At 42.0% G+C, this 14,035-nt stretch overlaps 1 protein-coding gene across 7 annotated transcripts; it reads left to right on the top strand.

Moving 5' to 3' along the window:
- The first annotated feature begins 123 nt into the window (after nt 1-123).
- Nucleotides 124-13,868, top strand: ubtf (upstream binding transcription factor). 7 transcript variants are annotated; one of them, XM_081711251.1, is made up of 22 exons: nt 124-672; nt 1,465-1,564; nt 3,162-3,213; nt 3,397-3,569; nt 3,869-3,952; nt 4,910-5,065; nt 6,520-6,584; nt 6,788-6,914; nt 7,125-7,235; nt 7,529-7,662; nt 7,954-8,095; nt 8,253-8,294; nt 8,375-8,488; nt 8,597-8,752; nt 9,311-9,445; nt 9,568-9,678; nt 10,078-10,166; nt 10,337-10,526; nt 10,730-10,777; nt 10,877-10,942; nt 11,035-11,166; nt 11,586-13,868. In XM_081711251.1, the coding sequence occupies exons 3-22, from the start codon at nt 3,177-3,179 to the stop codon at nt 11,694-11,696; spliced, it is 2,223 nt and encodes a 740-aa protein (XP_081567377.1). In that variant the 5' UTR covers nt 124-672; nt 1,465-1,564; nt 3,162-3,176; the 3' UTR covers nt 11,697-13,868. The 7 variants fall into 7 exon arrangements, with proteins under 7 accessions (XP_081567377.1, XP_035381788.1, XP_035381784.1 ...); XM_035525895.2 differs by having other exon boundaries at nt 129-598; nt 9,299-9,445; XM_035525891.2 differs by having other exon boundaries at nt 129-672; nt 9,299-9,445.
- Nucleotides 13,869-14,035: the final 167 nt, after the last annotated feature.

Genomic DNA, 14,035 nt, shown 5'->3' with positions numbered 1-14,035 from the left:
GAGTTGAATGATATTACAGGACGGAAAAAAAGATGTAGCTGTCAAACAGACTTAAAAGGGGGAAAAAGAACTAGGCTATATAAAAGTGAACTAGGGAGCATTGTTCGGGTCCTTTCCCCCACTACTGTCCTACTTTTTCAGTGTGGGAATATTACCTAACTTTTCACAAGGATCACTCAGGAGTCTTATCAAAATTGATGTAATTTATTTACAGATGCAGTTACAAACCCAGACCAGTACATGAAGTCATCCGCAAACCCAAAACTCACGGGTAACGTTTTGTGTGTCGTGGTGTAGTTTCGAGGCCACGTCGCCCGTCCGCACCAGCCAGAGTGAATCCAAATGGAGGAGCGAAAGACTGCGCGGTGCGGCGGTGGGGGAAGAGAGTGAAAATGCGGATGTCGCTTTGGAAAGAGAAATGGTCGGAACGAGAGAGCTGCGCGCTGACTGGAAGGAGAGAGCGCGAGAGATGGAGGCGGGGGGAAGTCTCGCTGCTCTGCGGGGACTGGAGCGCCCGTGCCCTGGACCGGCGGCGCAGTGCTGGCTAACATTCAACCCTCCCCTTGTTCCACAACCAGTTCCACACACGCTGCGACAGGTACGGTTCACCGCCGCCTCCTCATCTAAACCGACCGTTTGATAAACAAGCCTTGGGTAAACTGACTGACGGAGGTAAACTACAATGTAGTGATTTATTTGTGTTATTATGCTTGTAAACTCGTCTGAATTTTTAAAAAATGCCTCGTTATAAATCGCATTGCCTGGCGCAGGGTACAGTACATTCCGAGGTCGCCTTACCCCCCATTTCCCGTCCCGAGACTCGGGGAAAATAGTCTATTTAAATCTCGTTGGTCTAATATAATCTTCGTCGTACACAGTATACATTTAAGTTTTGTACGATCTGACCGTAAAATCGATTTCGATAAGGGTACGGTGTGCATAAACTCAGTGCGGTCGTCTTTATTTCCGCGCCGAGTCAGGACTCCATGAGGCTGTTGCGAGAAGAACCAGCCGCCTCTGGTTAGCCATCAGGGAGCTCGGTTAAATATCTCACCGTACGGGCTCACTCGCTCTCGCACGACTTAAAACCGTGAAAAACCAAGTTCGTGATCACGAGTATTCTGTTTAATCAACTACCGAGGTTTCAGGAGCACAACGGGTGAGTTCCTATCCATAGAGCACATTTTTAAGATCGTTTTTCTTTTTCGTGGCAGTGCCACTGACCTGCACCATGCATGTGGTTGTAGCATGGCGGCTCTACAACAATCGTCACGCCAGTGAGCTGCGCTCCGTTTCGGCCGTCATTGTTTCCTTTCATATTGCGGGAAATTCTACGGTTGACCCGCCACTGGAACATTTCTCGCGTATTTATTTTTATAGTACATACTTCTAAAACTAAGAGAGCGCATTTAGAGCCAGTGAGTTTATTTTTCTTCTTATTTTTTTTCCTCCAACATATTGAAGACCTCGCTTCCAATCCACCGCCATACGGTTACACACACCTCGCGTTTACCCCGTATTCCTCGACGTCGCTTGAAAGTCGAGGTAGAAGACGGATTTTACGGTAAGATCATTTTTAAAGATACCCGAGCCAGAAGCGATGCGTATGTATAATTTGTGGGCTCATATGGTGTCATTTGTATATATTTAAAGATACACTGTTTGGCGGTGGGGACGCGAAGCTAGCTTAGCTCTAGCCGTCTAGCTAGTGTAGGTCAGTCAGGTCGCTCGGCAAATATTAGCTGTATTTTATTTTAGGACAAAGATAAAAAACACTTTAGTTAGTAGATATTTGTTTAAAATAACAAGAGATTTACTAAAGGGAACCTACGTGAACCACACCGTTAAGGCAACGTGGACGACGTGTGGTCGGCTGTAGCTAACCTGGGTTAGCTAGACACTAGTTCTACAAGTTACTTTCCCACAAAATGTCGATTTTGTTTGAGTAAAACTTGCGCTATTTAATGCAATTTGTTGAATTTTAAAAACCGAATTAATAAAAATTCGCATGTTTCGAAGTTGAAGGGCATTTCTTTAAAACAAAAATGTTAGTACTGTTCATATCAGATTTGGTTCGTTTCAATCCTACGGCTAAGCCTGTTTTAGAGCTCGACCGTGTCGGTTCAAGCGTCGCCATTACAGAATGAATACTGGCAACGCCTCGCTCTGGATAGTCATTTTGTGACTAATTCAGCCGGTCAATTGCAGGCAAAAAACGGGAAAAAAGGTGTTTCAGAGGACAACTGTTCCTTAACAGATGGCGAACCAGCCATTTCAATAGAGGACGTAAAGGTTTTCGCTCCGTAAAACGTTCGTGTAAGGCGCGACCCAAAACCTCCATGGCGGAAGCGAGATCCGCGCCCCGTTGGAAGTGAGGCAGAGTCGAGTGGTGCATTCTGTAGTCATGTTCCCTGGCCACCTTTCCCCCCTCGTCGGAGCCCGAAAGCAGATCCTCCGTGGTCAGCTGGTTGCCTACAGCTGCCCGCCTGCCGTCGAAACGCTCGCTTCCTCCTTCCGTAGTACCTCCCAGTATCCACTCGTCCCGAAAAATATCCCATTCGATGCGAGAACGGGCTTCGTAGTCAAAATGGTTGTCGCAGACAGCTGTAGCCGAACGGTTATCGTGGGATAAGCCTTCCAAATCTTAGACCAGTTGACAAAATGGAAGATTGGACGGATTGCCGTTCTGGCTGGTGTCGACTGCAGAGTTATTTGAGATTTGAAACCGTCACAAGCAATGGGCTATGTCTCACGATGCAGCGTAAACGGTTAGGGGCGGTGTAATGAACAACTATTATGTGTAGGGCTGGGTTTTAATTCCGATGTACAGAGTGAGCAGCGATCAATACTAGTGTTTTTTAGTTATAAATCGACCGTCTACAACAAGGTAGACGTTTGCAAAAAATGAAATAAAACGGTAAGAGAAAACATTCCCGTATTGAGATTTTGTCTTTTTTTTTTTTTTTTTTTTTTTTTTTTTTTTGTGACGTATCGCGGTGTTCATTACTTTTTAGGAAGCTCATATTTATTAAAATGGTTCCAATTCTGTCTGAAATATATGACAATTTAAAGTTACTTTTAAATACTATACGTTTTAAAATACTGCGCTTCATAACTTGTGCGTTCATTATCTTTTGTTGTCCTCATTCTTTCGTCTCCAGAGGTGAATTTGGAGAATGAACGGAGGAATGGATTCCACCAATAAAGAGCAAGGTGATGGCGAATTAAAATAAGGAAATATAAAATATCATTTATTAATCTCCTAAGGGAAATGTTTCCCACTTTTCCTACTTTAGACACACAATTTTCCTCCAGATAATATGCTCTTTTGACCTTTAACCAATATTCACAGATGAGTTTAAACATGAAAACTGTAACCATTCTCCACTTTTGTAGTCTGGGCTCAGGATGATTTGTTGAAACTCCTGGATGCCATGAAAGTGAATCTGCCAGAGAAGGACCTGGCCAAGTACAAGACGTCAGAAGCCCATCTGGACTGGGAGAAGGTGGCCTTTAACGCATACTCGGCTGAGATGTGCAAGCAGAAATGGAACGAGGTCTCAAGAGAGGTAAGGGACTGTTAAGTGATAGGTTTGAGGATTTTGCGTGCTTTAGTGTGAAATGGAATGCTTCTAGCCCACCAGCCTTCACAGACAATTCAGTTGTTATTTGAGATGAGATGAGTGTTAACAGAATGACCAAATGCATTTAATTGTATGTTCTGTCTTGGTATGGCTCTCGAGCTTTACTGGTTTTATGTTTGTGTGCAGGCTGTGTGGATGTGTAAGTTTGTTTAAGAATGTCTAGCTTTTGTTGAGATGCCTCGCAGACACATAAACATTCCCTCAAATCAATTTCCTTCATTTAGATTCGCAAATTTCGCACTCTGACTGAGCTAATCTTTGATGCGCAAGATTATATCAAGAATCCCTACAAAGGCAAAAAGCTGAAGGTACGCAAACATGTTCTGTCTTCTTCAAATGAATCTTCATTAAAACAGTATTTAATTAAATCTGGCAGTACTTTGAAAGTCATGTAGCATTAGTATTAGTCTTCAGATCTCTGTACTGTTCACATCACACAACTTGCTGTCTTATAATCAGGAATCTTGAAATCTTTGTGGTTTGCATACATGGGTCACACATTACAAGACTTTTCACCATCTGATGAGTCTGTCTAGTCTCCATACTATGTTTTGTCACTTAAAGCTGACATGGGCAATAATATTCTGTCTTGCACATGGCGTCACTTTTTCCCCCATCCAAAGCAAGAATAGTTGTTGTTGTTGTTGTTGTTGTTGTTGTTGTTTTTAACCAGTTAAAGTAATACCTTCACATATTTAGCAAAGAATCAAGATGGGCAGTCATATACAATACATCATATATGATGGTGGAATCATAGACAGTATATCGTATGTGATGTGGGAATCATAAGTAAGTGGTGCGACACATTTGTCACATGTCCATAATTCAAGCTAATTATTTTTTAGTTAATTAATATTTGATTTTGGTGTACAGTTAAAAAAAAAAAAAGGTTGGTGTACACTGACATGGTTTTCTTGCTTGTGCCATTGTTGTAGTTTAGAAGCTTGTATGTTGTTAATGTGGTCTTTTTTTAAACATAATGGTTACACTTTTGATTTCATGACCATATCTGCCCTCCACCAATGGTTTTTAAAAAAGAATTTCCTCAAGTTTTAAAACTTGGCTGTGCACCAATAATTGCGGGTGATTGAAGATCTGGAAGAATGTGTCTCCAGAATGCTCATAAACAAAGGACCCATTTTGGCCACATTTGTAGAATCACTTGGAACTGAACACCATTCATCAGCATAACAGCCAAGAAATGCATCCTATGTTAGGTGGATCCTTAGCTTTTAGACTGCTTATATCTCACTTCCTCTCCACAGAAACACCCAGATTTTCCCAAGAAACCACTTACTCCATACTTCCGCTTCTTCATGGAAAAGAGAGCAAAGTATGCCAAACTTCACCCTGAGATGAGCAACCTAGATCTTACCAAGATCCTCTCCAAGAAATACAAGGAGCTCCCAGACCGTAAAAAGGTGGGAGCAAGGGTGGGCGCACTGGGTTTTGGGAACCAAGTGAAAGTGAGCAATAGATATAGAGGAAGACTTTGAATACAGAAGTGGAATACTGATAGACCTGGGTTACATGCATTTTTTTTAAAAACAATGGAAAAAAAAAAAGATCCTTCGAATTATAAACAAAACTACTGTTCCAGACTCTCCTGGGTTTTGTCAGATTGTTCCTTATAGTCTGCATTTTATTACAGAAGTGTACCATTATATCACACTTTGCTAAGTCCCCCCCCCCCCAACCGTTGGATGCTGTTATGTCTGTCATTGTAATCTGGCATGTTCAATGATATCAGTCAGATATTCCAAAGGAAATGATGATACCAAATTTCTGTAATGGTTCTGAAATATCAGAGAGGACAATAATATGCACTCGAGAGTTACATTCCCAGTGAAAAGGGTGACTTTAAAATTGAGGGAAAAGCTCGACATTCCTAATGCAAGCATCAGGCACCCATGCTTTAACAATTCATGCGGGACAAACATACAGGAACACCAATGTTCTTGCACAGCAGGGTAAATAAATATATTTTTTTATTTTGAGATAACCTTTAGTTATGAAGCCTTATAGCGTTCGTTGTTTTTTTTTGTTTTTTTTATTCATTGCTAGCAAAACTAAATTATCCTGCTTTTCCATTTGTTTGAAACATGCCAGGATATTGTTCCCACATTGGGGTGTTTCACACTGTTTAGTCCATATCTGATATGTCTCCCCTTGCGCCTTTAACTTCAGATAAGCAAAACATTCCTCACTCCCATCTAAATTTTGAGGATATCGACTGTAGGTTCCTCATGTTTCACCATTTTCCCTTTACTAAGCCACTCATGCTTGGTTACAGTTTTTAATGTATAACTAACATGGGGCTTGGTGAAGGGCCAATTGAAGTCTGATAATTTTGCCACTTTTTTATATTTTATTCAATAATTTTAGGTAAAATAAAGATTTTACTACCATCAAATGCATATCATCTCATGACAATGACTAATTTGTCTTTTATCCACTTGGTAGCCACTTAATGAAATATACCTGCTCTGTACACAATATCTCTGTATAACAGACTGCCATGTCTTTCTTTGGTCACACATAGTTAAAGCCTTTGTCTTACATAAAAGTCTGCTTAGTCAGGAGAACTCAGACAGGCCTTTCTAATGTGGTAGCGTTATACCTATGTGTCAAGTCTATGTGCAGTTCAAGGGGAGCAAATATTTGGGACAGAGTGCCTCCATTCCTCTGGTCAAGTACATGTGGCCTTTTACTTCAGTCATATATTAGTCGCACGTAAATACTGTTTTTTCCTTTTTGTGCTTGTGCATCTTTTTTTTTTGTGAAGCACTCATATTTCTTTCATCACAACTTGGTAAAATTTAACACTGACTGAACTAGGATTCACTTTTTTTTGTTTACTTTTTTTCCTCTGCAGGAGAAGTATGTCAATGATTTCCTCAGAGAAAAGGAATCTTTCGTACTTAACATGTTGAAATTCAAGTAAGTTTAAGCAAATGATTAATATACAATTTAACAGTGCTTTTGTAATTGCTGTTGGCATGGGAGAGGCAGTGGAATGGTAAGAGAAGCACTCTCTGCCTAGCACCATGCATGTGACATTTCACCTTTTTATTCACACTGCCGTCCCTATGACACTGTTCACTTGTGGAGCTTTAAGTCATGAAACTGATGTGTGTGTTTAGGGAGGAGCATCCGGACCTGCTGGAGAGTACGGGTAAGAAGGGCTCCAACGTGCCAGAGAAACCTAAGACCCCTCAACAGCTCTGGTACAACCACGAGAAGAAGGCTTACCTTAAAACTCACTCTGATGTACGTCCGTCTGTCCATCTGTCTGTCCAACAGCCCAGCCCTCCCCTGAAAGCCCTGTTCTGGGCCCCTTTTACCCAAAATATTGTAGTGTTAAGAGAGTGTTCAGTGTGAACTAGTTCCACCAGTTAAAGGCCCTGGTTTTATTGGAATTTCATTTTGGTTTTGGGTCAGATGTTGCAAGGCTGAATGCTTATGTTCCTCTGTGCTCAGGCCACCACCAAAGAGATCAAAGATAGTCTAGGGAAGAGGTGGACGCAGCTGTCGGACAAGAAGAGGCTAAAGTGGATCAGCAAGTCCCTGGAGCAGCATAAGCAGTACGAGGTGAGAGCGACTTCCCAGTCTGCTGGGGAGGTGCTTCTGGCCGTCTGCATATTAAATGAGCCGTGCTCCAAGCATGCCACGTTCAAATGCGAGCAAGCCTTGTTGCCCTAGCTTGGCTAGCCATGACTGAGCTAGCTTTTTATGCTTCTTATGCGTTTTATGTTTTAAAAGGGCACGTCACAATGGTGGTAGAAATATCAAAAGGGGCAACGATCCACTATTTTCATGAGCAGGGTGCATGTTCTTTCATGTTTCGGGCTGTGGTTCTTAAATGTTTACCATCGTTCTTGTAGGAGAAGATGCGGGAGTTCATTCAGCAGCATCCAGAGCTGAACATGACCCAGGAAGATATAGTCAAGTCCACTCTGACCAAAGCAGAAAGACAGCTTAAGGACAAGTTTGATGGTCGGCCCGATAAACCGCCATCGTAAGTAGACGTGCATGGCGCTGGTGACCAAGAGATCACGTGGAAGTCTCTGTTGGCACCTTTTTGTTTGATGTAGTGTATTGGTTAACAACAATGCTTCTCTTGTGAGGGACTTGGGTTTAAACCTGTCTGGGCAAGTGCTATACCAATAAGAATCCTTGAGCAAGACTCCTAACACTACACTTGCCTAGCTCTGTAACATGATTGAAAATTGTAAGCATCTGCCAAATACATTAAAAAAGTGTTTGGGGAATCTGTGTCAGTTTATGCACTCTCTTGCTGCCCCTCCAGTAATGGTTACTCAATGTTCTGTGCTGAGCTGATGTCCAGCATGAAGGACGTCCCGAGCACAGAGCGCATGGTCATGTGCAGTCAGCGCTGGAAGCAGCTCAAACAGTGTGAGAAGGACTCGTACCAGAAACGCTGCGAACAGGTCTGCATGCGCACGGCAAACATGCAACACAAACAAGACCACATGGGGGGGGGTGCGCTCCAAAGTACCAGACTATGAGAATATGCATGTCACAGAAATTCACACTTAAAAAATTAAACCTTCCATCGCTAATCATGTTCTCACCCCCTTTTTTCAGAAAAAAAAGGAATATGAAGTTGACATGAACCGATACCTGTGTGTAAGTGGAGATGTTCCTTAGCTGCTCCTCGTTGGCATTTCTGTGGGGGTCTTTGTTTTAATAGTCTTTTTGATCTGTAGAGCATTTCAGAGGAAGAGCAGCAGAGAATCTTGGGAGAGCAGAAGATGGTGGGTTTTAAAAAAGGGACTGGAGGCAGTAGCCCTGCCCCTAAAAAGAGTGTCTCTAAAGCTAAGGTAAGCTTGTTCGTGCTCTCCTCTCTTTTTGTTTCTATATATAAATATAAATAATATATATAAATAAATTAAAAAATAACCGTATTCTTCCCTTCCTTGTGTACACAGAACAGTTCCGAGAAGCCCAAGCGACCAATCTCCGCCATGTTCATCTTCTCCGAGGAGAAGCGTCCCAAGCTCCAGCAAGAGCGGCCCGACCTGTCCGACAACGAGCTCACCAGACTCCTGGCCCGCATGTGGAATGACCTTGCTGACAAGAAGAAGGTAGTACATCATGTACAACGATTGCCATCACTCCTTCAGCCTGGGCTTACAGCTCAGTGGCCCTATGACACCCTCAAGTGAATTCATCTGGAAATGGTGGCTGTGGGTGAAAGCTTGTGCAGCCATAATGTCTGATGGTTTTGCGGATGCTTGATTTAGAACTTTTTCCTCATGACTAAATTTCTCTGCTTTTAAATTGTTTGCTAAAGAATGTGCCCAAGCCTTGTCCTGTGTCTGAAAGTCAGAGATCACCTGAACAATGCCGTGTTATGAAGTTCTTATTTGTGAATTCGTAAAAATTCTGACTAGACTTTTGTTGTATACCCAAAACAAAAAAAAAACCTGTTATAGTGTGAAATACATTCTGCACACTAAATATGGCTGTAGTGTAGTACAGTATACTAAAGCTTACAGTCTGTAGTATGGATGGAGACTAGCAGAGCGACATGATGGTCACATTCCAGGTCAAGCATTCTCAAAGTGTACAAAGGAGTATGGCAGCACAAGCTTTCGCCCGCAGTCATTGAAAGTTCCACCCTACAACAGGAAAAATATAAGAACCTGGAGGCAGTGCTCAAAGCAGAGTCAGAGAAACGGGGGAAGGAGGAGCAGAGTAAGCTGCCGGACCCACCCAAGACTGCGCAGGATATTTGGCAACACAGTGTCATTGGCGATTACTTGGCCCGATTTAAGGTAGGCGGCGTAACCTAAATAAGGTTTATCTGGGTGTATCATCCTGATACGATGGCTGTCTGCTGCTATGGTTAGTGAACATCTTAATTCAAAACTTGTGTCCCATTTGTGTATTTGTTCAGAATGACCGGCCCAAGGCACAGAAAGCTATGGAGGCCACCTGGAACACCATGGAGAAGAAGGAGAAGATTGTGTGGATTAAAAAGGCTGCAGAGGACCAGAAGCGATATGAGGTGGGCAGATCTGTAATGTTGTAGCACCTACTCAAGTCACGGTTCAGTGTTCAGACATGGTGTTCAGACAAACAAAAGTTTCCCCTGTACTTGATTTAACTGGCAAGTGTGGCATCTCATTTTACCTACAAGACAAGCTACAGATTATGTCATCAGTCATCCTCCAGATTCCAGAGGTGTTCTGGATGTCTCCATAGTTCAGTGATGGCAAATACTAGAAGTTGTTATAACAGTGTGCCTCGCTGCAGTCATAGTAGTAGTAGGACACACATACTCTTGGATAGTTCATAAGCCAGAACTGTAAACTGCCTGATGTTCATCACCTTTCCTGTTGAGTAGATCTTGTTCTGGTCCTATCTCGGTCCTCATGCCATCTGTGTCCTGTTTCTTGTTGCCCAGAGAGAGCTGAGTGAGATGCGCTCCCCCACAGCTGTGGTTGCCTCAGGGAAAAAGATGAAGTTTGATGGAGAGCCCAAAAAACCACCATCGTGAGTCGCTGTTTGCTATGGCTCATCTGCATGCGTCTTGGTTGTTGCACTGCCTACAGTGTAGACAGTGATGAGTGACTGGTCATTTGAAATCTTGTCATGAACTATTTGTGAGCCGACGATGCTGGCTCTGCTGCGACGTCATCCTCCTTTCGTCTTTGCCGTAACAGAAATGGCTATCAGAAGTTCTCCCAAGAGATGCTATCTAATGGCGAGCTGAACCACCTGCCCATGAAGGAGCGGATGGCTGAGATCGGCGGGCGCTGGCAGAGGCTTGTGCAGAAGGAGAAAGACCGCTACAAGAAGATTGCAGAGGAGAAACAAAAGCAGTACAAAGTGCAGCTGGAGCAGTGGCTTGCGGTAACCTCTCCACATCCCTCCATGTCGCCACCACTCCACAACTTTAAAACCTGCTAATCTCGCACAATTAGGAAATGGCCAGGGCTCATGTAGTTAGTTGCTGTCATTTTAATTGTTTTTCTTTCTTTGTTGGATAAAAAAAATTATAATGTGAGCAAAACATTAGTGATCTTGTGTTAATATATTTTTGTTCTCTACTTCAGAGCTTATCACCTCAAGAGAGAGCTACTTATAAGGAATACAATTCCTTGGTAAGTTATCTCTGTTCTTTTTGTTCAGGGTGTTTTGTTTTTTTTAGCCTAGCGCTAGCTTTAACATACAACTTCTACTCATTCCCTTTGTCTTTCCAGAAAAGGAAGAATGCAGGCAAAGCAGGTGCTGCCAATGCCAAAAAGAAAGCGACGACCAAGAGCTCGGTGAGCGGCACACCACCTCATGCCACCCCCACCCCAGGAACGTACATGCAGCAGTCTCACACTTGTGTTTACCTCGTACTTCTCATGCATAGGACTTGGATGAAGATGAGGACGATGACGATGATGACGATGACGATGACAAGGAGTCTGAGGAGGGCTCATCCAGCGGTGAGGACAGTGAGGAAGGAGACGAGGATGATGACGACGATGACGACAATGATGAAGTGAGATTGCTAGCACTGTTCTCTTTGCAAATTCTGAGTTATGGCAAATGTTTGTTGTTAAACGAGCAGCATGGGATTTGATCCAGAGGTGCATAGTTAAGATTAATGAAGTAAAGGCTTTGCTAATTAGCTCACTGACAGAAGCAGTGAAACTAACTAGGTGAGAAATTGCATACAGTTAAGTGAACTGGGTGATAAAAATCCTGGCAGGACTTTTTTTTTTTTTTTTTTTTTTTTTTTTTTTTACTTGTCTCACTTTAGATTCCATGTCTGATTTAAACCAGTGATTTGTTGCCTTGTAACTGTTACCCATGCTTGAAATCTGTTCTTTAAAAAAACATTTCAAATGTAGTGGTTCCTTAACATTCCTGTTCTGCTTATAGTTGTGGTATTGAAATCCACTTTGTCTGGTTGATCAGAATGATGATGAGGATGAAGAGGATGAAGAAGCTGAGGATAAGGAGAATAAATCTGAGAGCAGCAGCAGTGCCTCCAGCTCGGGTGATACATCTGATTCCGACTCTGACTGAGAGGGAGCTGGAGTAGAGTGAGCCCACAGACTGCCAGAGACCCTGTGAACTGAGCCATGTCAGAGCCCTGGGCCTGCACTGCCCTCCTCCACCCAGCAGGGGGAGCTCACCACTGCATCACCATGTCCACTCACTGAGCAACAATCTCTCTCTCTCTCTCTCTCTCTTGCTCTCGCACTCGTTCTTTTGCTTCCCTTCCCCCCCCCCCCCCTCCAGCTTCACTGAGCTTGCTTGAACAATGTAAAGGAAGGTTGTAAAGAATTAGTTTGAACGAGTGGAGAAAATGCACATGCATAGGACTAAGGATATATATACCCCCAATCCCCTCCCCCTATTGCCATTTTAACAGGGTTAAGTGTTCGGTTGGCTAACAAGCCCCCTTTAATTTGTCAAATTTTTATTCATTTCCTTTAAAAGATCCCTGTGATATCACACAGTAGCTGTTAATCATAACATTTAATGTCTAAAGCCATTATTTCAAAGGATAACAGAAGTGGGGACGAGGCCCTTTCTCTTCTCCAGGTCTTTTTAGGGGAGTGACAGACCCACGAGCCAAAGAATCTCTTAGCTAGGTGGATTCCTTTGGGGAGGTAAAGGGGACCAAATAATTGCACTCTGAATGTCTTTTTCATATCTTCCTTTCTATCCTTACTACTGTCATGCATTTCCATTTTTTCCCTTTTAAGTCATCGCTCCTTTTACTGTGGTGGTGTGTTTCAATAATTCTTTGGTTCGTAATGTGGTATTTTCAAAAACAGTGTAGTAATGTTGAATGTCAGTTATTATGTACACGCAACCTGCTTGTTTATCATGCCATGTACAATAGCTGCCATCACATATACGGTTTGGTTTTGTTTTTGTTTTAAAAAAAAAAAAAAAAACGGGAAAAAAAAAGCGAAAAAAAAGCTGGATTTTTTTTTTGGGGGGAGTTTTAATCATTTTCACACTATCTGATGGCCTGAAATGACAGAATTTATTTTTGGAGTAATATAAAAAAACTCAACAAAAGACATCTCAATAAATATTTTTGTTCCGTCTAGATATGTAGTATTCAAGAAATCTCCACCCCATCCCTGACTCATTAGTTTTGATTGTACTTGATGTCCTTTTCTTTCATCCAGGCTTTTCTTTTACATCTTTTTTGATGCTGCCTTGGATTTTCCTTCTTTAAGACGCATTCAATTTGTTTTAAACGTTTGCTAAAAATTAGACTGGTTTGTTTTTATTGCGGTATGAATATCCCCCACACTTCTGTGCACTTATCCCTGATAAGACCACCAGCTGGCTGTCCAGTCTGTGTTCCTCTACTTCCCTTTGCTCACCTTTTTGTAGGTTTTTCGTCATTTCAACCACTGACATGTTCTTATACGCACCAGCTCAAGGAATGTAAAAGAATGTTTTATTTAACGGTGAGAAAAATCCTTTGTTGTGTATATATATGAACAGTTTTGGGTAGCTGTTTTATTTTTTTTTTTTCCTCTTCAGTACCCTTTGACTTAAAAAAAAATAAAATAAAATAAAAAAAAAAAAAGGGGAGGAAGGATCGTCGTGGAGAGATTAGGGATTGCTGGTGGTTGAGCTGTCTGCTCACACCTTGGATCACTGGTGCTTGTATTCTCGCGGAATTTATAGGGGGCAGATTTTGTATCGGCACCCTCCAAAACAAGCCAGAGAAGGTCTTGAGTGTTTGTCTCTTGTATCCAACTGGACGAACTTGGTTAAGATGGGAAGGTGTAGCGGTTATCTGTGATAGTGGTGAGGAGCAAAAGGCATAGGATTTATGACGTTCTGTGTAAATTTGGCAGTAGAATTAGGAATAATGAGAACAATGGGATGGATTGGTTCACTGCTGTTGTAAGGTATTTGTAAATATCGCTTTTTTTTTTTCTTTTAAGTTGAGTGATTTATTGCTTAATTTGTATTTTCTTTTGACTAGGCTGTCCCTACATGGGACTTGCAGTGGTCAGTGTTCTGATTTGTTTGTCAGTTACTCTGAGGAGGGAACGTTTTTAATTTGGTATGTTTTTAGTTTTTATATCCCTCAGCTGTTTATTTGTAGAAAATGGCAAAAAAATTTGTACTGCTGATAATTTGGAACATTTGGATGTTTTCTATAGTCAGAGGTGTTATATTCCGGGAATTTACCAAATCAAATAAATTTGTCTTTAGCAACTTCTTGGCATTTATTCCTTTTTTAAAATACTGAGTGTAAAAATAACTATATATATTAGTGGTGTGGTGGGTTTTTTTTGGGGGGGGAGGTTGTTTTGTTTTGTTTTTTTTCTTCAGCTGCGTGCCACTTCAAAGCATTCACGTGCAACCGAATCGATTTGTTAATA

Source organism: Electrophorus electricus, chromosome 3 (assembly GCF_041902795.1).
Source record: "Electrophorus electricus isolate QZ-2024a chromosome 3, ASM4190279v1, whole genome shotgun sequence".
NCBI lineage: Eukaryota > Metazoa > Chordata > Actinopteri > Gymnotiformes > Gymnotidae > Electrophorus > Electrophorus electricus.
The sequence above is the reverse complement of the archived record's forward strand: the minus strand, read 5'-3'. Positions and strand labels throughout refer to the sequence as shown.